The sequence below is a fragment of the Pholcus phalangioides genome, unplaced genomic scaffold (genome assembly GCF_987345545.1).
Source record: "Pholcus phalangioides strain wild (caught in Gottingen) unplaced genomic scaffold, Ppha-v1.0 ptg000039l_1, whole genome shotgun sequence".
Lineage (NCBI taxonomy): Eukaryota > Metazoa > Arthropoda > Arachnida > Araneae > Pholcidae > Pholcus > Pholcus phalangioides.
The window spans coordinates 4014873-4039621 of NW_028301625.1; the positions used below are offsets into that span (position 1 = coordinate 4014873).

The 24749-nt window shown below is 35.4% G+C and overlaps 1 protein-coding gene across 2 annotated transcripts in view; it reads left to right on the forward strand.

Annotated features, from left to right (window-relative positions):
• Positions 1 to 4619: 4619 nt before the first annotated feature.
• The window catches only part of LOC149065470 (uncharacterized), a 76461-nt gene continuing 56331 nt past the window's right edge, over positions 4620 to 24749 (forward strand). Inside the window, exons 1-3 of one of the 2 annotated variants that reach the window (XM_089253568.1) lie at positions 4620 to 4808; positions 19660 to 19817; positions 23395 to 23573. In XM_089253568.1, coding sequence (XP_089109694.1) covers positions 4785 to 4808; positions 19660 to 19817; positions 23395 to 23573 — 361 coding nt within the window. In that variant the 5' untranslated portion in view covers positions 4620 to 4784. The remainder of the gene's footprint in view (positions 4809 to 19659; positions 19818 to 23394; positions 23574 to 24749) is intronic. The other variant, XM_089253567.1, reaches the window with a different exon arrangement.

The window sequence follows — 24749 nt, forward strand, 5'->3', positions numbered from 1 at the left end:
CAATCTATACAGTTTAGGATGTTTTGAAATTAATTATGGGCCCATATAAATTACATTGAAGAAATTCCGCAGCTTTAATCAAGCATTTTTTGAAGCAAAAATAGGTAGATGGATTCATTTCTATGTTTCTTTCATTTAGATTTGTTCCTTTCATGAGCCGCATGTGGCATTCCTTTCATGAGTTTCATGAGAGTAATTAAAGATAATTCCAGAATTAATGAGAGATACTTTCAGCATTGACGAAATTGATAATTTCAAAATTAATGGAAGTGATAATTCCAGAATTAATGAAAGTGATAATTCCAGAATTAATGAAAGTGATAATTCCAGAATTAATGAAAGTGATAATTCCAGAATTAATGAAAGTGATAATTCCAGAATTAATGAAAGTGATAATTCCAGAATTAATGAAAGTGATAATTCCAAAATTAATGAAAGATATTTCAAAAATTAATGAAAGATATTTCAAAAATTATTGAAAGTGATAATTCCAGAATTAATGAAAGTGATAATTCCAAAATTAATGAAAGATATTTCAAAAATTAATGAAAGATATTTCAAAAATTAATGAAAGATATTTCAAAAATTAATGAAAGATATTTCAAAAATTATTGAAAGTGATAATTCCAGAATTAATGAAAGATAATTCAAAAATTAATGAAAGTGATAGTTTCAGTTCCAAAATAAATGAAAGTGATAAAGATAATTCCAGAATTATTGAGAGGTACTTTCAGCATTGACGAAATTGATAATTTCAAAATTATTGAGAGGTACTTTCAGCATTGACGAAATTGATAATTTCAAAATTAATGGAAGTGATAATTCCAGAATTAATGGAAGTGATAATTCCAGAATTAATGAAAGTGATAATTCCAGAATTAATGAAAGTGATAATTCCAGAATTAATGAAAGTGATAATTCCAGAATTAATGAAAGTGATAATTCCAGAATTAATGAAAGTGATAATTCCAGAATTAATGAAAGATAATTCCAGAATTAATGAAAGATAATTCCAAAATTAATGAACGATAATTCCAAAATTAATGACAGATAATTCCAAAATTAATGATAGATAATTACAAAATTAATGATAGATAATTACAAAATTAATGAAAGATAATTTCAGTTCCAAAATAAATGAAAGTCATAATTCTAGAATTAATGATTTATAATTCCAAAATTAATGAAAGAGATAATTTCAGTTCCAAAATTAATGAAAGAGATAATTTCAGTTCCAAAATACATGAAAGTGATAATTTCAGTTCCAAAATAAATGAAAGTGATAATTTCAGTTCCAAAATAAATGAAAGTGATAATTTCAGTTCCAAAATAAATGAAAGTGATAATTTCAGTTCCAAAATAAATGAAAGTGATAATTCCAGAACTAATGAAAAATAATTCATCCAAAATTAATGAAAAATAATTCATCCAAAATTAATGAAAGATAATTCATCCAAAATTAATGAAAGATAATTCATCCAAAATTAATGAAAGATAATTCATCCAAAATTAATGAAAGATAATTCATCCAAAATTAATGAAAGATAATTCATCCAAAACTAATGAAAGAGATAATGCCAGAATTAATGAGATATGATTTCAGAATCAATGAAAGAAATAATTCCAGCATTTAGTAAAATAAATAATTTCAGCATTTAGTAAAATAAATAATTTCAGCATTTAGTAAAAGAAATAATTTCAGCATTTAGTAAAAGAAATAATTTCAGCATTTAGTAAAAGAAATAATTTCAGCATTTAGTAAAAGAAATAATTCCAGCATTAATAAAAGAAATAATTCCAGCATTAATAAAAGAAATAAATCCAGAATTGATTAAAGCAATTACTTCAGAAGTAATGAAAGAAATAACAATTAAATAAATAATTCCATAATTAATTTCAAAACATCCTAAACTATATGGATTGATGCAATTGGATAATATAAGACAATACGGAGACATTAATTTTCATTTCCGTGCTTGAGAAGATATAAATAAAAAGCTGAAATTGATGTTATTGCATGGATATCCACCTCAAAAGTGGGTCTGGCTCATTAATTTATATTTAATTTTCTGGGCTTCGTATCTCTAAGCGAACTCAATATTTCGGAAATCAAAAATTCAATACAATTTTTAAGATTATTGATGCTGCGGAAAACCTTACTAAATTTCCGCATTTCTATGCTAAAATCGGCAATTTTAACATTGATCTCTATGGGGGGGATCGTGTTTGCACCGAGTCACGTGGTTTCCTAGCATTAGATGTCTACGACGTCGCGGCGGCTGGATGGTCCCTCCAGTAATATAAGCTCGATGGTTCTACCCTTAAGCCGGGTTTTCCTAGGAATAAGTTTGCTACTACTATACCACACACGTACCTCGTCCATATTCCTCTGCGGAACCTCTAACGAATTGGTACATGCGGGAATGTGTGTGTACGTGTAGTGAAACCTGACGTGAAGTTTGTTTCTGTGTATTGCTTGTTATGTGTAGTGCTGCCATCTGCCACCAGTTTTTCTAACTATGAGTGAAGTGTAATGATTGAATAATTAATCGTTGTAGGCCTGTTGCTCTCTGTGGCGAGACTTTTCAATGGGGAGATTGGGTCGCATTTGCGCCTCGAAGTTGGGAACCACAGGAAACAAACTTCAGCCGACCACCACTATGGCGACGGTGGGCTTCGAACCCGGATCCTCGCGATGCGAGTCTGTCATTATGGCCACTCGACCACCACAGCGGCGGAATAAGTTTGCTGCGCAGCGTGAACCGAATTAGACTATTTCGCGCCGACAGAAACGTGTTACATAATCACGATATGCGTTTGTGTTTTCCTAGCGTGGCGCATCCACTGAGCTATAAGTAAAGTTTACTTATAGCTCAGTGGGCGCATCAGATTAGGGCGGCTATATAAAGTATATGGCTTTGGCATCAGCTACTCTGTCGTCTGCATGTTCCGGTTTTAAGGGAAGGAAAAGAAAACACAGAAGAGTGAAGAGAATATCGGCAAAACCGCGGCGCACAACGCATTTGACTCCTGCAGAAGCAGTCGGCCAATCACGCCCGACGTAAAGCGCTGTCGTCAGGCGTATTGCGCTCTGTAGGAAAACAGTCATGCTGATTTTCTTATTGGTGAGTGGACGGCTTGTCGCGCTGGGCGAATCACGTTGCGCGCGGAGCAGGTTTCTACAGCGCGTGCAGCGTGAAAACACTGATTGGTTAAAATACCTGAAAAAAAACCTGAATTTCAGGTTTTCAACCAATCAGCGTTTTCGCGCTGTACACGATGCAGAAATTCTACTCCTAGGAAAACCCGGCTTTAGAGGAGAAATAAGGGTAGTAAAAGCTGGATTTTCCTAGGAATAGGTTTCTTGCGCCGTGTGAACCGAATTAGACCATTTCGCGCCGGCAAAACCTTTTACATAATTACGCTACGCGTTTGTGATTTCCTAGCGTGGCGCATCAGATCAAGGCGGCTATATTATAGTATATGGCCTTAACATCAGCTACTCTGTCGTCTGCATGCTCCGGTTTGAAGGGAAGGGAAAGAAAACACACAAGAGAGAGTGAAGAGAATACCGGCAAAACCGCGGCGCACGACGCATTTGACTCCTCCAGAAGCAGTCGGCCAATCACGCCCGTCGTAAAGTGCTGTCGTGAGCCGTATTGTGCTCTGTAGGAAAACCGTCGTACTGCTTTTCTTATTGGTGAGTGGACGGCGTGGCGCATCAGATCAGGGCGACTATGTTATAGTATATGGCCTCGGCATCAGCTCCTCTGTCGTCTGCATGCTCCGGTTTGAAGGAAAGGCAGAGAAAACACACAATAGTGAAGAGAACATCGGCAAAATGCGCGGCGCACGACGCATTTACTCCTCCAGAAGCAGTCGGCCAATCACGCCCGATGTAAAGCGCCGTCGTGAGCCGTATTACGCTCTGTAGGAAAACAGTCGTACTGCTTTTCTTATTGGTGGGTGGACGGCGTGTCGCGCTGGGTGAATCACGTTGCGCGCGGCACAGGAAACCTGCTCCTAGGAAAACCCGGCTTAAGGGCTTATATTTCTTCTCAATGGTTCTATCTAGGGTGACCATACGTCCCGTATTTCCCGGGACAGTCCCGGTATTTTCTGTTTTTTTGGCCGTCCCGACTTTTTGGCAAAAGTGTCCCGGTTTTTCCCGTATTTTACACGAAGCCAACTTGAATTTTTATTCTTTATTGAAGTCAAAGATTGACATTATTTTTCAACTCATAAATTATTTTACGATAATTACAACTATATATGAGAATATTAATCTCCCACATTTGCCTTGAACGTTTGTCTTTCGTGGAATACATTGTAATTCACTGCAATTTGCATCATTTCCCGCCATTGTGATTTAACCGTAATTTCAACAATATTTGGCAACTTTGTTTAAATTTGGCGTTGTTTTTGGTGAAAATTGGCGATGTCCCGTATTTTCCCGTATTTGGAAACGCAATGTCCCGTATTTCTCTCGAGGAAATATGGTCAGCTTAGTTCTAGCTCTTGATTTCAGCTTAAAAGAACAACAGTCAGGGAATAGCCAGGCTGCCGAGAACCCTGTATAATTGGAATTGGAATATAATCAAAGGATCTGGCAACGACATATGTTGGATTGCTTTGGAAGTTGAAGTCAGTTATTAGTTTCGGTCGTGAGAATGTGTAAACATGATAATTATTGAGAGCATTAAACAAGTTTTTAAGAAATTAAAAACGTAATAATACAACATTGATTGACATTGATCTCATCTATAACAACATCAGTGATCATCATGTCAGAGATCGAGGATTTACAAGTGAGTTTTTGTTTTGACAGTTATTTTCTCAACATTGTTATTTTCATTTCTGGACAAAATATCTCTATTCTGAACTTGTTTAATTTTGATGAAGTGTTGTTTTTTCTTTATTTCCTATATTTTAAAAAGTATTTGTGAACACCATATGTAGAAATTATTTGTGATGACATAATAATAGTCTGTAACATCCTGTGGCCATATGGGCCCCCCCCCCCCTTGCGGTTCTGGGATATTCTAATGGGCAAATATGTGAGCTCTTTCTTCTAACTAGTAAAGAAAGGATCCCAAGGTCTTCAAATGTTTTGGAAAAATTACCATCATATATACTCAGTTAAGTATGCACAAAAATGTAAGCAATTTGGGCAGAATTATTATAGGTCATCCAAAAAAAATGTAAATATTAATATTTTGAATGCCAATAGAGGCCAAGAATGAATTGGAATGGCGCCACACATGTCTGATGGCCCGACGAAGAGTCGCCAAGGCCGTCAGACACTACGGACGCCGAAAAAAAAACATTAGCGTGCAAAACATAATAGAAACCACCAAGCATAAAAATATAAAAAAATATCAGTTAAAAAAAAATTACACCTGGCCCATTTTTTTAATAATAAAAAGATCGGGGCATAAGGAATTCCGGGCATAAATATTCTATGCATTAAAACTAAAACCCGGACCCTTTTTTTTAAATAAACGGATCCGGGCATGTTGAATAAATAAATATTTATGCATTAAAATTAAAACCCGGACCCTTTTCTTTAAGTAAACGGGTCCGGGCATGAAAAATTCTGTAGGTTCATTTTAAATAATAAACCGATAAAACAGAAGGCATGGCAATGGATGAATAACTAATAAATACAACGAAATAATAAAATGGTATGATACAACCTGAGCAGTAGATAATCCAAATAACTATAGCTACAGAAGGGAGGAATAATAATGAGAGAGAGAGAGAGAGACGCGCTGGAAATGGAACAACGGCTGCTTAGAATTTTTGAAAAAACGCGGTGAACAAAAGAAAAATCCTGTTTGTTGAAGCCAGCGCCATCTAGTATCACCCAACGAAACCGGAAAAGTGTTACAAAAATACGGCAACCCAGAGAAGCATTATGACGGTCTTGGCGACTTATCGCGAGAAAAAAGTCGCCAAAGTCGTGGCGGACCATACTGCATCTGTTCCAAAATATTTCATTCATGCGAGGCACAGTTTCAATTAGCTGACATTTTCACTTTGACTTGAACTCTACATTTTTGTAATCTGTGGACATCATATCCAACTATGAAATCCGCCCAGTTTTCTAGATTGTGAAAACACATTGCTGAACTAGTTTGTCATGAGATATCAGTGCGAAAACCATAAACTTTTGGTTGACAGATACGAAGAGACATTGAGCCAGTTATGGACATTTCAAAGTGAAGAATTACGTGAGAATTGATTGCACTTTTCTGAGAGATCACCAGATGCAGCGAGTCTCAAATAAATGGATTTAAATTGTTTGAAATGTGGCCATATGCCCATTTAGAATTTTTTTCAAATGTCCACAGCATTATTCTTGCAGGGTAGGAAAAGTCAGGGGTGCAAGACCTACGCCAATTGCGACGAAACGGTTCTCTTGCTACATGGTGCGCCAAGGCACAGAATCCCTGCACATTTGTGCGAATTCTTGTTTGTGGCTCGCAGAGGTACTGCTAATGTACTGTAGTGCGTCAAATACCCAGAATTTAGAAAAAAGAAGTATGGAAATTTTGTTCACGGGACGCGTTCTTTCTGAGATACGGAGGGAGAAACTTCATTTTTTTTTAATTTCCCACCATCTACCACAATCACGTTATCTCGTGACCTTGGAAAGTAGTTCTACTACCTTGAAGTATAAAAACCTATACTGTTATTGGTTAACCGGCGGGCTATCAAAGTCCCTGAATGAATATGCCAAATTTTCAGATTTCGGAGGCCGTTTTTTCTCCTTGCGGGTTATATACTGAAAATAACGCTAATTTCGCGGCTGCCAACCTGCATTCAAAGACGGCATACATCGAAAAAGGGATTGGTTTACTCGTTTAAATTACCGACATTTTTCGAAGATCATTGGGAGAAAATGGGATCCGTAAAAACTCCAGCTAAAATATTCATAGTTTTGTCATCTAGCCACTATGCGGTCGTGTAGTTATCGTTGGCGGTTGCCGAGCGTGACAATTTCTCATTGCGAAAATCCGGATGTGGTGAACACACACACAGGGCCGGCTCGAGGAAAAAAATTTCTACCCATGCGGAATCTGTTTTTGGCGCTACTGACGACGTTTTTTTTTGTCAACAAAGCTTTTTTCACCCTTTCAACTCTATTTGGCACCCCTCCTAGAGTGGCGCATAATATGGCGTCACGGTCCGCCACTGCATTGGTGGGGGAGGGGCATGCTCTTAACAATAGTCAAACTAAGGAGTTTGTACTAGGAGCATGTGCTCATTTTACATAACTTCTGTGAGATACTTTTTTTATATTAATGTCCTACCTTTCCAAAACACGTTGTTGGAGAGAATGAAACGTTTGCACTCTTTCTTGTTTGTTGCACTCCCTCTCGTGCATTGCTGGGATGGTACATTACTCCCTCACGTATTGCTGGGATGTTGCTTAACATTGTATCACCAACAGAACTATTAATTATGTGTGATGAATGGGTTGCACTACAATGCAAAGAACTACAAGAAGTGAAATCAGTTCAGAGAATAGATAGATAGATATTGGGCAGACATATTCAAACTTTGTAACCTTGAAAGCAGCCCAAAGTTCAAAATTTTGCCAGTTTTGGTAAAGGCTTTTTTATCTTTAGCACATGGTAACACAGACAGTGAAAGAGAGTTCATTGTTAACAAATAAATAAAAGTCTGTTCGAACATTGAAAAATCTGTCCATCCAATGCTTTAAAGGAATAAGACATACAAAATCTTATGTTCAAGGGCATAAAAAATTTAAAAAAAATTGTCATTGAGATGCTGAACTTCTGAAAGCGACTCGCGATTCGTAATCTATTAACATGCTATTAGGTTGGGAAATTGTTTAAGTAAATAAGGATTGCATTTTGCTTTTAAATTTAATAATTCCTTTAAATTCTGTGAGACGCTTTTTTTTCTTCTTTTTTTCGCGGAAACCCTTATTATATTCTGCACGCACTTTTTTTGCTATATCAGGATGAATAAGGTTTTGGTCTTCAAGCCATTCGTCATTTCAGTAATGCATGTTTTAGTAGTGACATATAAGATAATTCAGAAAAAATTTAAATGGATTTTAATTTGTGAAGGAAATTTATTTAGAATTATTTGTTTCAACCATTTTTGGCAAAACTTTTGGCATTTCACAGAAAAATCACTCCTTATATTGCAGATATAGTTCGTTTTTAGTTCTGCTCCATTTTCAAAATTTCTGCTCCCAAAATGAAATTTGCTGCTCCGAAATAGATGAAGGGCGCTTGCACCCCTACAAAGTGCATTGGAATTATTTGTGATGCTGTAGGCCTGTTAATAGGAATCAATTATTGGTTAAAACCTTTAAAAAAAACGGGGTTGCTGGTGGTGGCAGTCTTAGAGAAAGTCTCAGGACATTATCTGCTTTGATTAGATATAGAAACCAATCAGCAAACCAAATGACGATAAGACCTTCTTAAAGGTCTCCATCTCATGCCAGTTCGATAAAATATTCTTCTTCTCTCTACTATTTCTGGTTGCTACACTTAATAGCAGTGGAGGAAGGAAAAATATTTTTTCTAACTGATATACTAGACGGAAACAAGCCGTGATGTATGTGTGTGAAGGTACCTTAAATATGTTCAAAATTACAAGTTTTTCCTGTGAAATTCAAAAGAATAGCATATGAATACTTGAGATTGAAACACCAGTAATATGCCAATTACAGTTTCACAGCTGTATAGTTTAAAAAAATTAAATTTCGTGGGTATTTTTTCTCATGTATAGTTTGAATTTTTAAAATTTAATTTGATTTTTGTGATATTTTCATTGTGAGATACGATGGATCCCATTTATAACATTTTTCAAAAAAACCGTCATGGAAAAACGTTTTAACACTAGAAAGATGGACGGGGCCTGTAAGACCCTGTGTGCTTTTTCTGCTCCCATATCTAAAGAAAGAATAAACCAGAAGCTTTAAAATTTCTGGACTTTCCTAAATTATCATGTTTTTATGGTACACCAAAACTTTTTTCATTATCTTTCTTAGCAATGAAGATATCAACGGATATACCTAGAAAGATGGAAGGGGGTCACACTGATCCTCCCATATATAATTCAGAACACATTTGCTGTATAATGCTATCAACATTGTCACAATTGAGTTTGAAAGGTTAAAATTCTTCTGATAGTCTCTTTGTTCATCTAATATGGTGTAATCCCCATTCATGAGAATTTTTTACCTTCATTGTTATCTGTAGATGTCGGTCAGCAGGTGTCTCAGCGTTTGTTGTCAAGTATTTATGTCATTTTGTCAGATAACTTTTTTGTTCTGCAAAGCAGAAATATCCATGTGCTTATGCTGTATAAATGGCAAAATATGCAAATACAATGAAGAGGAAATTTCTCAGAAGTTGGCAAAGACTGTGTGAGACAAACCCTGAAGGAGTGGTGCTAATGATGCGAATTCAAAGGAGAAAAACTACCCCAGGCAGAATATTTGTGACAAACCCTGAAGGAGTGGTGCTAATGATGAGAATTCAGAGGAGAATGAAAACTACCCCATGCAGAATATTTGTGATGTATTGATGCTGAATATATGTAAGGGGTCATTCAAGTATTACATCAGCAGGCAATGGGGGTTTCTGATTTGCTGACTTTTGATGACGAGGGTGAGGGGGGTTTGGATGATGCTTACGTTATAAACCACCGTCTATGAAGATATGAAATATTCGTAGTGGCATCTTACTTGCCAAAAGCGAGAAAAATCTTTCGCTAGTTTGTGGGCACCTGAACTAACATTCTCCCTAATGATAAACATGGGCGGAGATACGGGGGGGGGGGGAGGCATGGGGGGCAATGCCCCTCAGCGTCAATGATGGAGCCAACTGATCTAATGCATATGCATATATATGAATTGGCATAATTATCATGTCCCCAGCTTTCATTGTCATGCCCCCCCCCCCCAGCCTTTCATGTCTATCTCCGCCTATGATGATAAATCCCTTGCATAGCCACTTCAGCAGCCTCTAAATGTTTCACGGATCCTTCAGGTACTCAGGAAATGTGTCAGGGCTGCTTAAGTGATCTGGAAATGTGTCTGGGCCGCTTAAGTGCTCTGGAACTGTGCAACGCATCACTCAAGTGATCCGTAATTATGCCACGGATCACTTAAGTAATCTGGTAATGTTCTGCGGGTAACTTGAGTGATATAGAACCGCACAGGGAGAGGGTGCTTAAGTGCTCTAAAATTGTGCCACATGTCATTTAAGGGATCTCTAAATGTGCCATGGATCGTTTAAGTGTTCCTGTGTTGCGGGTTACTTAAGTGATCTTTGAATGTGCCATGGGCCTTCTTCAGTGATCTGAAAATGTGCCATGGCCACTTAAATGCTCTGGAATTGTGCCATGGGCCACTTAAACTATCTTTGAATGTTTCGCTAGTTCATTTTAAAAAAATTGGGTTTGATTGGGCAAGCCACATCAGATAACCTTCAGAGTCACATTTAGTCTGCGGGTCAAGGGTTTACCATATATGGCTTAAAGGGTGGGTCGCAATGAATTTCTTAAAGATAAATTTTGAGTTCTTAGCCTTCAAATAGCATTGAAATTAACAGAAATCGTTTATAATAACATATATAGGTATTTTCTTTCAAATTTAAATTTCTTTAAAAAATGTTTTTTACATTAAAAAAATATTTTTGGGATTTATGTTTTGGGGGGGGGGAAGGTGCAGAAGCCCCCTATGCCCTCCCTCCCACGTACGTCTCTGATTCCACCAATATGTGTTAGGAGGTAGGGGCAGTGCTGACAAAATTTTGCTTACAAAGAGGAGGGGGTCAAAAATGGCTAAAAATTTGCTGACGTAATACTTGGATGGCCCTAAGTCAGAAGGAAATTATACCTCAAACAATGCCTCAGCTGATGCAAAATTAAATGCTACTAGAAACAATAAACACAAAACAAATAGAAGCCCCCAATGAAAACCTTGTCTTACACCAAATATCAACTTGATGCCATAAATTTCAGAGATTTCAATAATATTCCATCTATCGGTGTAGCCAAAAAACGACTGCAGATAAAAGTGTATGAAATATCGTGAGCACTTCCTCCTCAATATGACGTCAAGAATTCTAAATTATATTGGTTATGGTGTCGCAGGGAATTTTTCTCTAATAGGGTTGTTAATAAATGGAATAGCTTACCCCTGGAGGTAGTAAATTGTAACACAATTGACACGTTTAAAAAGAAATATGATAAACATGTTGGGGTAAATCGAGAAGCTATTCATTCTTAGAATAAGACAACCATAAGTATTCTTTATGGGCGTTGTATAATATTTTATCATGTGTATATATTGTTTATAATTTGTGTTAATTGCATTTTTAATTGGGTTGCTGTATTTTTGAAATATATGACATCCATATTTTTATGGGCATCTTTTTATCAGCCACCTCGTTGGGCATTTTGCCTGTTGTGGCGTTGTATTTGTATTTTACAAGAAACTTATTGCTTGCAGATAGGCCTACTTATCACATCACTGGAATTATGTGCATTTTTTTTTCAAATCTAAATTGACAAACTTATCAGAAACCTATTGAAAAGAACATTGTCAGGAGCTTCCAACTGCAAAAAAAAATCAAGATCACACTCAATCCTATTCAAAACTTAGAGGTGATGTAGCGCTGAAATCCTATCAGGAATATAGAAAATACAAATTCCCAAATCTCGAGTTCCCTCCACAATGATGCACATTAAGAGAGATTGTTTGCATAGAATGCTTTAAAAACTAAATAATAATGGAGATATAATAATAGATCAATCGTTTTGCCAACTAATACTTTGTATTATTACTCGATTCTGTCATTAAAATAATATACCATGCTCTAAAACAGCGGTTCTCAGCCGGTGCTCTGTGGCCGCTTGAAGAAAATATTAAAGTAAAATTATAAAAAAATAATTATAAATATTTTTAAATAGCAAAAATAAATCAGTAACTTCGATGAATAATTAAGTAATGGGCCTACGGGGCTCTGCCATAGAATTTTTTTTCTTAAAAGGGCTCTGTGAGTCAAAAAGGTTGAGAATCGCTGCTCTAAAATATTAGAATGTTCAAAAGTTTCCGGAAAAACGTATGCGGCCACACAGACCCTTGCCTGTCTTTCTAGGTATAGTCCCCCGACCCGTCTTTCTAGTGTTAAGCAGGAAATAGCTTGAAATGGGAAATCTTAATGAAGATTAGTTTGAATTGGGACCACGAAAATAAGTTACTATGTGAGAAAACGTTCTAAGTAGGGACGTTATAAGCGAGATCGACTGTATATGGAGAGGGGGTTAATTTTAAAGAAGTTTCAGTTGTGCAATTTTGGCATTCATACTAAGTTTTGACAAGGCCTCTTCAATGGCATATAAATGAAGTTACACTGTATAAAGTAATAGTTTGTCAACAAGCAAACACTGAGTGTGTTTAAATATTGAATGATACATATATACATATATGCAAACATATATGTACAGACATATATGTGTACGTATACGTGTATAATGCAATGAAGATGGCTACAATGAAAGTCATCCAGTATTTTATTGTCTCAAAGTTCGTTTTGAATTTTGTCGTACCACACACACGGGGCGAATGCAGAATTGACCTGTTTTTTTTTTGGAGGGAGTACAAAAATTTTCTTTCCAAGAAATTTCAAGTTGCCACTCTTCAGAAAGCATTTAAATTAAAATAAATAGGTTAATATAGCATATAAAGGGTATTTTCTTTTGATAATTAAATTTTTTCACCAAAATATTAGTGTTTTCCTAATATTTGGTTGGCTTGTGGGGGGGGGGGGAAAGCTGAGTATGCCTCTGACCACACTTATGTGATGATATACATTTTTTTTTTCATATCTGAGCATTTCGTATTTAAATAGAGAGATTAGTAGTCCCCGAATCATTATCAAGTTGTACACTCTGCACTAACTTGTTGAGGATCTGAGCAAACATATGTACTGATTTATTGTTCTAATTCAGAAAAACAAAGCATGCAACTTTTATTCCAAATTTTTTTCCTTTAGTAACCAAATAAGTTTTTGACTAACCTCCTTATTCGATATTTTAAATAAAAATTAAGAAAAAAAGCAATACAAAAATATCTTACTTTCTATTAGATCGTAAAATATGGTAAATTCAATAACGTATATTCAGCTGTATATATATGTACATTTGTCTCGAAACCTTATAATAACATACGCTTATATGAAAAACTAGATGAACACAAAAAAATTATTACACGCTTGTTTTTGTGAAACTCTTAAAATTTCTGATACTTCAAGTGCTAAATTCTATCTTTTAACTACTTAGATCCTATGGTAGGCTTTGAAATGTCCTGCCAACCAATCAAAGGTCTAAATTAATTTTTTTCCCATTGGTTATCATGACCCTGTCACAAGGACCATATTGGCTAGCCTCAGCACGAGTAGGAGGAGGGGGGAAGTTAACAAATAGCCCTAAAAAAACCTATCATCGTCCCTTCTTTTATTTTTCCAGCCGTAATAACAGAACACTATTTCTTTGTAGCAGAGGCAATGGATTTGCACCCCCCTCTCAAAAGTCAAAAATACCCCACAGCAATCATTCTTTGTTCCATCGCCCTCTTCAGAGATTTTTTCTCTCATCAACCCCCTCCAACTCAAACAAGCCCATAGAATCCTATGTTATAACCCTAGCTTCTATTGCCCCTCAGACTATTCCATCGTCCACTTTGGGAAACACTGGTCTACTGCATAAATGGAAATACAGTCGAATCCCGTTATAACGAAGTCCAAGAGACCGGGGAAATCACTTCGTTATAACGAAATTTCGTTATAAAGGAATTACAGTTTTTTTTGCATTGTTCCTATGTAAACTTATCTGGGGGATTAGAAACGTGTTCATTAAAATGGGATTCAACTGTAGTACAAATATAGTTTACATATGAGTAATCTTGCTATTATATCTAATACAAAAATAATTATGTATAAAAATGAGCTGGCTTTGCTTTGGTGGATGTGGTTGCTATGCAGTGGTTTATACTTGTAGGTGAATAATAGATAGGATGCTTGAGCACCCACAGTATTTTGTAGCTCAAGCTGAGGAGCACCTGTCAGGATTAATTCAGATTTCAAAATATCTTACACAAATTGGGCCCGAGCACCCATGTATATTTATAAGTTATAACCAAGACCCGAATGTTGTTGACCTTTATATATATATAAAAGCCTGAAAAATGACCATTAAAAAAATGGCCCAAAAACTTGGAAAAATGCCCTAAAAATTTAAAAAAGCTGAAAGAAAGGTTTCCCCCCCCCCCCAAAAAGACGAAAAATGCTATTTAAAATAAAACATTTCTTTTTAGAAACCGAACTAGTCCTATTGCATTAACTGGAGGTAAAAGAAAAAAATTCTCATAGTATCTATTGAAAATCACATTCATTGTGTCAACATTAGATTTCACCAAAAATTGCTGATAGAATTTTTCAAATAAACAATTTGTAATTTATGGAGTGGGTTAGGAAATTTACGAGACAAAATAGAATTTTCTGAAAAGACAAGATAAACTTCTTTCAACATCAACAGATGCTATTGGGAATATTTGAGAGGGGAGGGGAATCTCTGATCTATACTCACAGTGTTAATTTTCCTTCGATTTTTCAAAACTTTTAGACTTTCCAGTGAAGACAAAAAATTTTTCTGCAGGAAATAAGTCCACTTTTCTTCCCATTATTTTTCGAATTTCATGATGGCAAATTGGCCTACCCCACTTTTAGCACACTCACTTTATCGATAGCATCAATTAAGCTTCATCAAGGACTGAATGATAGAAACCAGAATGCTGAAGATTGATCTTATGAGTGTCATCAGTTCTTCAATGTTCCCAAGGCAAATCAAAGCTTATAAAATCTTACTGTATGCAGCATTCTTACCGATCAAAATCATTCAACAAGAATTTGCAGATTTCAAAATTCCCCCATAGTGCATGCAAGCACTATATCATGCTCCCTTTTATATAATGAAAATTCCTCTCTCGCTATCCCATATAATATTAGACTTTCTTGAATTCACTTTAATTTATTGTTTGGTTAAGTGTGGTGAGGTCTTGGAATTTTTATACTAAATATAATATAAATACAGCAGGCTACCTACTAAATTGCCTGAAATTGATTTTAAACTTTGTCATCGGAAGATACAAGTGATGAAAGCATCATATTTTTTTTTTGTTTTACAAAATTTGAGCTTACTTTTTTTTTGAAAAAACTTCAAAAGTGAAAAAATATCCTAAAAATGACAAAAAATGCCCTAAAACCTGAAAAAATACTGTGAAAGAGAAAAAGTATTGAAAAATGCAAATTTCATCAACATCACACTTCCAGTGCCCCTTCATGTGGAATTGGTTTTTGTCTCTTTTCATTGTAGGTGATAGGTATGAAAGTATTAGCTTTTATAAAGATTACAATGACCGTGCCATTTTTGAGTTACACTTCAAGATAATTTTAAAAAAAAGGATTAAGGATAAATTTAATTAATTGTTACAATTTAGGTCAGAAATCGCTGTCTGTCCTGGATTAACTAATGAGTTTCGACAAATAGATGCATATTTCAACAGACATTTTTAATTGCAAACCATGATGTGTGTGTGGGCCTCACCCTGTACACTCCTTTTTTTCCTTGTGCTGTTTTGCAGTATAAATATAGCCTAATCTGTAATCACCAGGCTTTCTGTAACAATGATAATGGTTTAGTTGAGAAAATTATTTCAATTCACCACTGTTTTCTTATTTTCTACCTAAATAATTTCTCATTTAGTATAGGACTTTGTGTTAGGTGCTGTAGGAGCTCTGATACGAAGAAAACGGAGATGGGAGTTCTAGGGTTGTTAGACGTCCATGTAAACGGCCCACAAAGGCATATGCAGGTTGAGATTGCATTGAATATTCATGATTATTAAGGGACTATGTGACCTCAGAACATTGTTTCGAAAGGTGGCCCAAGCCTTCTAGGTTCCAGTGCCACTGAGGTGAATTTTTTATTGTACTATGGTTATGTTGTCCTAGGCATGGTAAAGCTGAACATTCATCACTACTGACAAGCTTTAAGCATATTTTGGCATGTCTGCTTATGGCAAGTTTAACATACCGATATATAAAATCAATCCTTCGATGCAAGTTGCTTACTTAGAACGTTGATCAAGTGCTTGCGAGGACGAAATTGGACACGAGCATCAAGCATACTGGGTGCTTCAGAGAACACCAGGTTGAAGATGCCTGCATTATAGTATAACCCTAATATGAGGAAGCTAACCAGTTTTTTCTCTCTTGTGTGTGCCTTTTCTAAATTTTTACATGATCATTTATACCCAAAAATAAAATTCTTTTTTGCTTTGATCAAAGTTGCACTACATCTGTGATAATTTTGTTTGTCTCGTTTAAATGAATAAAATATTGCTAACAATTTTGATATCAGATTTTTTTTCAAGTTCCAACTTTGAAGTTTCTGAAGATTTACATATTGTATCCATGCAGTGCCGTCTTAACACATGGGCCCACATGGGCATGGCTTGGGGCTCAAGAGAAAAGGAGCCTCACAAAAATGAGATATAGTTGTAATTTTCGAGGCGCATACATGTGAATTTGCCTGGTAGGGCATCAGAAAAGCCTGGAGACCCATGGTGCTCTTAAGATGATCCTCCACTCGGATGGAGCTGATAGGGCTCTAGCCCTGGGGCCCGAAACAATTATCATTTTTCTTTCATGCAAAAAATTCAGTAGAAGAAATTAATAATAATTATATAAGCAATAAATTCATAGAAGGGCCCTTGAAAAGTCTGGCTTGGAGGCCTGCCAAAGATCCCAGTCTACGGGTCCTGCCCTAGATGTGGTGGGGGACATGGTTGCACCACAGCTTTTGATCTTAGTTCTGAAACACAACTTGATCAACACAATAAGATTGTTGAATGACATTGTGGTGGGTGTGTGTATGAAACAATACTCAAAACCATATTTAGAGAACTAACAGTAGCTAATGGGAGAGAACATGATTTTTTGGGGGGAAAATTAAGAAATGGAATATAAGAGCATCTCAAAGGAGCGGCAAAATTAGTAATGCCGTAATATACGGCTAGAGCCGGAAGTTCATCTCTGCTAAGAGGGACCTGGGGCAACCACCGTCTTACAAATATGCCCCCGAATGAAATTTCATTTTAAAAAATTATCAAGTCTGCTCAAATCATATAGGCTGGAATAAATTTGGATGTGTCAAAATCTTTCTTGTAAAAACTTAAAGTTAAAATTTATTAACATTTTATCACGATAAAAATCAATTGCAATCACAAGGAAATGAAAAATCTTTATTGCAGCATGTGGAATTCTGGTATGAAAATGGAACTCGATCAATAATCAATAGAAAAAATCTGTAACCACTGATTATTTTAAATATGGCAGTTCATAAACTAATTATTTTTATTAAAAGTTTCTGATTGAATCGTTATTTTTTCCACCAGTCACCTTTGTCAAGCTACCATTTTTACAATTTTCGTTGAAGCTTTTAATGCGTAACAGTTTTGATGAAATTTTAGAATAACAAAAATTATTGCCCCATTTTATTGATCAACATGTAATCTGATTAAAACGACAGCATAAAAAAAGATTGTGCAGTCCTCAAAAAGTTTGACTTCATAGTGAAGGAGAACAAATTGCCACATTTTGGCAAAAAAATGTTGATTTTGAGAAGAGTTTTTCTAATAGATGTCGTTTGGCTAATGTTTTACAAATCTGGTGATAAATTTGCCATATGGTGGGGTGGCAGCAAATGTGACATGTTATACAAGGTTAACATCACTCTACAATAATGAAGAGGAAAACGCACCAATGATGAAAGAAAATAACTGATCTTGGCTTCCAATGGGATTGAATATTTCAGTTCAATTTTAAAAATCCAGAAACCTTCTGCTGAGGAAGAATGTTGGTTGTTTGGCGCGTGACTGGACCGTTACAAAAATGACATGTCACTAAAATTTAAAATGTTATAACACGTCTAATATCAACACGGAAAATACTTTTCTGTATTAGTTTTTCACAAGGAGTCACATGTGTAAAAAAAAATTACTGGGCGGGCAATAGTTACCCCCTGTATATATTTTCTTTTTTCTAAATCTAATGTATCTTATGTACAATTTCTTATTTATAAAATGTTTCATAATTGTCCATATGGAACACCATATGAGTCATGTACAGGGTGATTATAAAAAAACTATCCCAACATATGGGCTCTAACTATCATACCATTCACAAAAACTGAATGAAATTTTGGCATAAGGTATTTTGAGGTATGCGCTCAAGAATGATATGGAAAACAACAGTGTCACTCTAACAGTTACGGTTACAGTGAGAAAATTTCGAAAATATCAAATGGCAACACCAAGTTTTTTGTATTGGAATGTGATCTCCATTGTGAAAAACCCTAAATAGCATTCGAACGGCAACTGTAGCATACAAATCACCGGCGGTAGATAGGCTAAAAGTGAGGACAACCAATAAGGACAGAGAAGCAGCATAAAATAAAGCATTTTATTGTTTCACAAATTTTCCACATGACCTCCTTCACACACGATGACACTTTGCATGCGGCAGATGGTGGATAGCACTGCAGCACATACCATGGCAATAGGAATCTCTTGAATCACAGTTCTGATGGCATCTTTCAAATCAGATGCAGTTTGCGGACGATACTGATACACTTTGGATTTCAGATATCCCCACAGCCAGAAATCCATTGGTGTGAGATCAGGAGATCTTGGTGGCCACGGAAACGGGAAATGACGGGAGATAACTCTGTCACCAAACTGTTGACTTAAGACACGTTTGACTGAAGACCCTACATGTGGAGGAGCGCCATCTTGCATCCACACAACTTCAGTTTGTCCATTCAGGTAATTAATCTTTACGATTTCCCCCACGTTCTTTCCCTGAAAGCGGCATCTAGTTCGGAATGGTAGAAAGCAACATACGTGGCTCACATTTCGCAGTGCCTTTTCTTTCACCTAGGGTGACGACGTCAGTCATGGCTGTGTCTTACGTAGAACCCGAAATTTGCATTTCTTGGTTTCTTCTTCTCGTTTTGTGAAGGACTAATCAGGCTGGGATCTCAGCCGAAGAAACGGTGTGACGAATGAAACAAACATTAATGCTCTGGTGCACGGCAAAGTCCTTTTTACTTTTTCCTTGCCTAGCTCCGGGGATTTTCATGCTACAGGTGCCATTCCAACGCTATTTAGTGTTTTTCAGTATGGAGATCGCATTCCAATACAAAAAACTTTGCGTAGACATTTGATATTTTCGAAATTTTCTCACTGTAACCGTAACTGTTTGAGTGACACTGTTGTTTTCCATATCATTCTTGAGCGCATACCTCAAAATACCTTATGCCAAAATTTCATTCAGTTTCTGTGAATGGTATGATAGTTAGGGGCCCATATGTCGGGATAGTTTTTTTATAATCACCCCGTATATGGAGTTCCACTGTGTGATGGGGAATTCCCATTGATTGCAGGTAAAAAATAATAAATACTTTTTATGGCTGATTTTGCGTGCAGAAATTTTATATAAATATATTAGCAACTGAGAAATAATATTTGTTATTTTATTGTTTCAGAATAAAATTCTGCAATTCAAAGTTATTGAATTACAGTCATTGCTTCGCCATGCCAATAGTGTAAAGTACGGTAGAAAGCAGGAGCTTCAGAAAAGAGCTTTTGACATATTGAAGCAAAATCCTGATATTATTAGAAACAAAGTGTTGGAAATTTATCAGTAGGTTGAAATTATATATTTATTGCAAATTTTTCCAATGAATCTTTTTTTGTATCTGGGGAAAATTTATTGTAGAATATAAACAACATAAACAACATTATGAATAATGCATATTTTCAATAACACTCTGTTGCATAAATCAGTGGTTTTCAAAATGTGCATTGGGGCTCCTAGATGCATTAACAACCTCTGTCAGGGAAGCTGTGGCAAGCTGGCAATATTGATGTGTCTGTTTAGATTTTGTAGTGATTCTTTGTTAGATTATTCTGAGGACCACAGATAAATGTCAACTAAGGCAAGCAGAGATAGGTGTGGAGGTCTGGAGGAAGGCACTATGATGATGTCATGTATATATGTTACTGTCAAAGCCCAAAACGAGCTAATTTTGTTGTAAACTGAGCTGCCAATGTCTGAATTCAGGGTTTTGGCCACCCAGTTCATGAAGTGGCTCGAGATCCCTGGCCGAAAGAATGAAGCATGATTGATTTGGGGTCATTGCCATTTGGTATATTTCTTCATGATAATTATGTCCACATTAGGTATGGCAACCCATCATATTGCAGTCATGATGCAGTAATCTTTTTTTTTTCTTCAAAATTTGACAAAAAACTATATTATTACGTAAATAGTTTTTTCTCTCAAATTTCTTCTGTTTCCTCTCGTCACATAGAGGTAATCCATAACAGCTACTATATACAGGGTGCTGAGGTAACAGCACGCACAGCATTTTACTGGTAAACACAACACACGTGCATACTCATATTGTCGTATTCACGTTGCTCACCGAATAAGGTGCTAAGCGAGATGGCACGGGTGATTCCTAATTGTATATATTCCCCCACACAGTATTTGTATTTTGTATTTTTTCATCAAATCCACTGGAGCGAGTGAACTCAACCCAATAAAACTTATGCTGGCTTCTAGTCTGCAAGTTATCAAACCCATTTGCTCACCAATAAGGTGTTAAGCGAGATGACTCGTTCCAATAGATATTTTATATTTCACAATAAGATCTTCATTTCATTTTTTTTTTCCTGTGTAAATAATATGGCAAGTGTAAGATAACAAATGAGATGGCATGGGCCCCCCCCCCAATTGCTTTTAAAATATACCCCATCCTAATATGCGTGCATTCACCCGTCTTAACGAAACCCCGAAACTTTTCCCCATCTCGTCTGTAATCACCACAAAATTTGTTAATCGTGACAGTACCCAATTGTCTGGGGAAAACATGTAAAAATTTTTGTTTGTTCTTTTTTTTCCCTTTTTTTTTTCTTTTTTGACACAAAATAAAGTGTTCTAGACTCTGCCACAAAGCTGGGCTGGAAGAGATCTCAGCAATGGGATAAGTCCAGTGGCAAAGTTCTGGTGTTCATTCATTCATGGTGAACCATTGATCCTTGAGGCATTCTTCTAATGACATGTAGAACTCAGACAACTCAGATACATCATGTTGCAAAGGATTATATAGTTGTTCAAATAAAAAATTAACTTTTTATACAAACACAGTGTTCTCAAAAACCCAACAAAAAAGTTGTTGCCTGGTCTCTCCTGATGCAAACAAAAAACATTCCCCATTTCTAAGTGCAATATTTGATGATATATTTATATTCGAAAAACTGAGGCTGCATTTCAGACTTTGGCAGTGACACAGGGCTGGACAAATCCTAGGTGCCTGGTCGCTATGGCGACTAAAAAAATTTGTATGTTTTACTAAAATTTTCTTTGTGTAGTTATTAAATTGCATGCTGAAAGCAGCACAAAATGTTTGCACAAAATTTATAGCAGCATATGGGCCAACATGAAAGAGGGTCACTATGCCCTGCAAAAGTCAAAAGAAGCATTACTTTGGACCTTTTTTTCAGGTAAAAATTTATTCTAGTGCCTAGATTTTTTTTTTTGCGATTTGTCTAGCCCCGCAGTAACATTATATATATACTTTTATATTAGGTCACCACACAATGCACAAATCATCAATGTTTTTCAGGCATTACCCCTGACCCTCTTGTATATCAACACATGAAAGGGAGGGAGACATGGGTGGCAAAAGTTTGAGAACCACTCTCATAAATGGTCTGGTTGAGTTGATAACAGGGTTTGTTTTTTAATAGATGGTCCAATCTATCAAAAATTTGAGTTTTTGAAAAGTGTTTAAGAATTGCTAAAGATTTTCTTCCTTTCTTGTTGAAGCTCTCTGTTCTCATTAGAGATGTGAGGTGAGAATATTCTCTGAGAACAAAAATGTTCGAAAAATATTCTCGTGGATGTAAAAATTAGAGAATAATCGAGAATATTCATTTTTCTTATAAATAATGAAATTGTGTTCACTAATTTTGTTTACATTATAAAATATAAATCAGTTTTCATTGCCTGAAACATTTGAAACAAAGAAATTTTTGACATAATCACCCCCCAATAACAACTTTTAGTTTGAGAATATTCTGAAAATAGATAAATTTCCCCAGTAATTTATGAAAGTAGTCCTTCCAGAGAATTCTCTCAAGGATATTATATATAACTACAGTAAAACTTTGATTAACCGTCACCGTCCGGATCAGGACTCTGACAGATAACCGAACAGGATAACAGAAATATCTTAATACATATGTACAGTAACGTGATTTCACTGCAGGCTTGGGACGAAAATTAAAATAAAATTGTTTAAAAGTGAATAATACATACATATTGTATTTAATTTTACAAAACGATCAATATAAATTTAATATAAGACTAGTAATGTACAGAAATGTATTGTAATACTATAAACCAACATTACAGTACTTTAAAAGAATCTGTCATCTCCTTCTGTGTCTTAGGCTTGAGCTATATGCTTGGCGATGTTCCATATCCTACGCAGAAGTAGGATCTATGTTGCGTTTGCCTCCTCTTGCATTTCTAACCAGTCGATGTGATTTTATAACATTGTTTCTGCTTCTGAGTGGCTAGTTTTAGGTTTTTGGTTAACAACTGATCCTTCATCGTCATCAGTTTCTTGTTCCATGGTAGTCATACTTGAAACAAATTTCATCATCGTTCAAAATTTCAAAGCCTCCATCCATTTTGTCACATTCCAACCAAAACGAAACATTCATTCGAACACACAGGCTACTCTGTCACAACTGAGACCAGTATGTCTGTCACACAATAGCAACTAGTTAGTGATGGGTTTGTGGCACGCCAGATCAAGTTCAACTCCTCTGCCACTGATGAGTAGTCACTTCTGCCATCATACGGTACAGTCACTTTCAGTTTTATGCAGAAGGGTGTAAAATTAATTTGTGGACAATTTTAAAGATGTCTGTTTGTTGATACTCATGCAATTTTTTAGACGATGACGAATAACAAACTGACGGTTAAACGAGTGACAGTTAATCAAAGTTTTACTGTGTGTATATTATAAATAACAGGAGAATATTCTCATCAAGAATTTATAAGAATATTATTGTTATTTATAATAGTAAGAGAATGTTCTTGAATATTCTCCTCAATAAAAATATTTTCCTAAAGATTACTCTAAAGAGTTTTACATCTCTAGTTCGCATTCTACTAATTCTTGTATATTTTTACTTTTTTTCAGAGCTGGGTATGAAAAATATCCTTTTCCAAGCTTACCTAATAATGAGGTTTATGCTGTGCAATATTTTGCTAATGCGGCAAGTTATTCTTCGCTAAAACCAGTGAGTGTTAAATCCCTCACTTTCACAGAAAGCCCTTTCTTTGCTGTCATTGGAAGTCTTATGGACCCTGTAGTCCTTGGTAATGAAAATGTTTTTATTGATATCATTTTTTCATGTTCTTTCTTACCATATTTCATTCATTATTATACAATTTCAGGACATCATAAAATTTTTATTTCAGACATCTCATATAGCTACAAAAGTTATCAGTTGTTCTAAAGGTACAGTAGACCCTCTCAAATCCGGACACTTCTGCTGTGAATTTTTTCTTCTCAACTGGGGACTTAAGTTTTTTTATTTTTACCAAAATTTAGTTCCATCATTTTTCTATTACATTTTCCAAATTTATTTTTGGTGCCCACTGTGGTTTTCTAACTTCTGGAAAAATGGAAACAATGATGACGCCTGCTGTGGCAATGAATGTGATTAATTTAAAAGTTAGCTTTGGTCAAAAGAATTTTTCTTCATTTCATTTGTAAGTGCTGTACAGTCAACCTTATAGTGTTTAGAACTTGTCCAATGTTCTATTACTTTCTATGATTATGTAAGTAGTATTTTTAAACTGCTGAAAAAGTGATGTGGCAGATAGAAACTGTTTTGCTAATGGCAACATAACACTTTAAGTACATGTGAGAAAGTTGAACTCTTGAAAAACTAGAATGTGGAACACCAGTACAAATGTTGTATGAAGAATATAGAATTGGAAAATAAACCTTTTTATGATCTTAATAAAAAAACATAATATATATATATATGAGTGAAATGTATATATACCAAAAGGTTGTAGTTGCAAAATTAAGTAATGTTGTCAAAACACACCAGTTTTTTCTTTTTGCTTTTTCATATTTTGCTATTTTTAATTTTGTATCAACTTCTTTTAAACATAAATTGCAATACATATTTTTACTATATATATATTTGTACGTATCTGTATGTCAGAAGAAAAAGGCACTATCCATTTTCATCAATATTGAGATACAACTATTAATTTGCAGTTGAACTGCACAAAGGTATAAAGCACTATTTCGAGTATACAACAAGTCCTATTTCAATAAATAAATAAAAATATATACATTTATACCGCGTTAGGTCGTCACTCTCTTTATCGAGAAATTATGACGGCTTACGCGGAATGAGACTTAAGTGAAGTGTCTTCAATTTGAATGTCCTATTTCATTTTTGAAAATTGTATAATTTTAATGTAATATAAAATTTATTAAAATATGAATTAAAATTACAAATTTTACAAAATTTA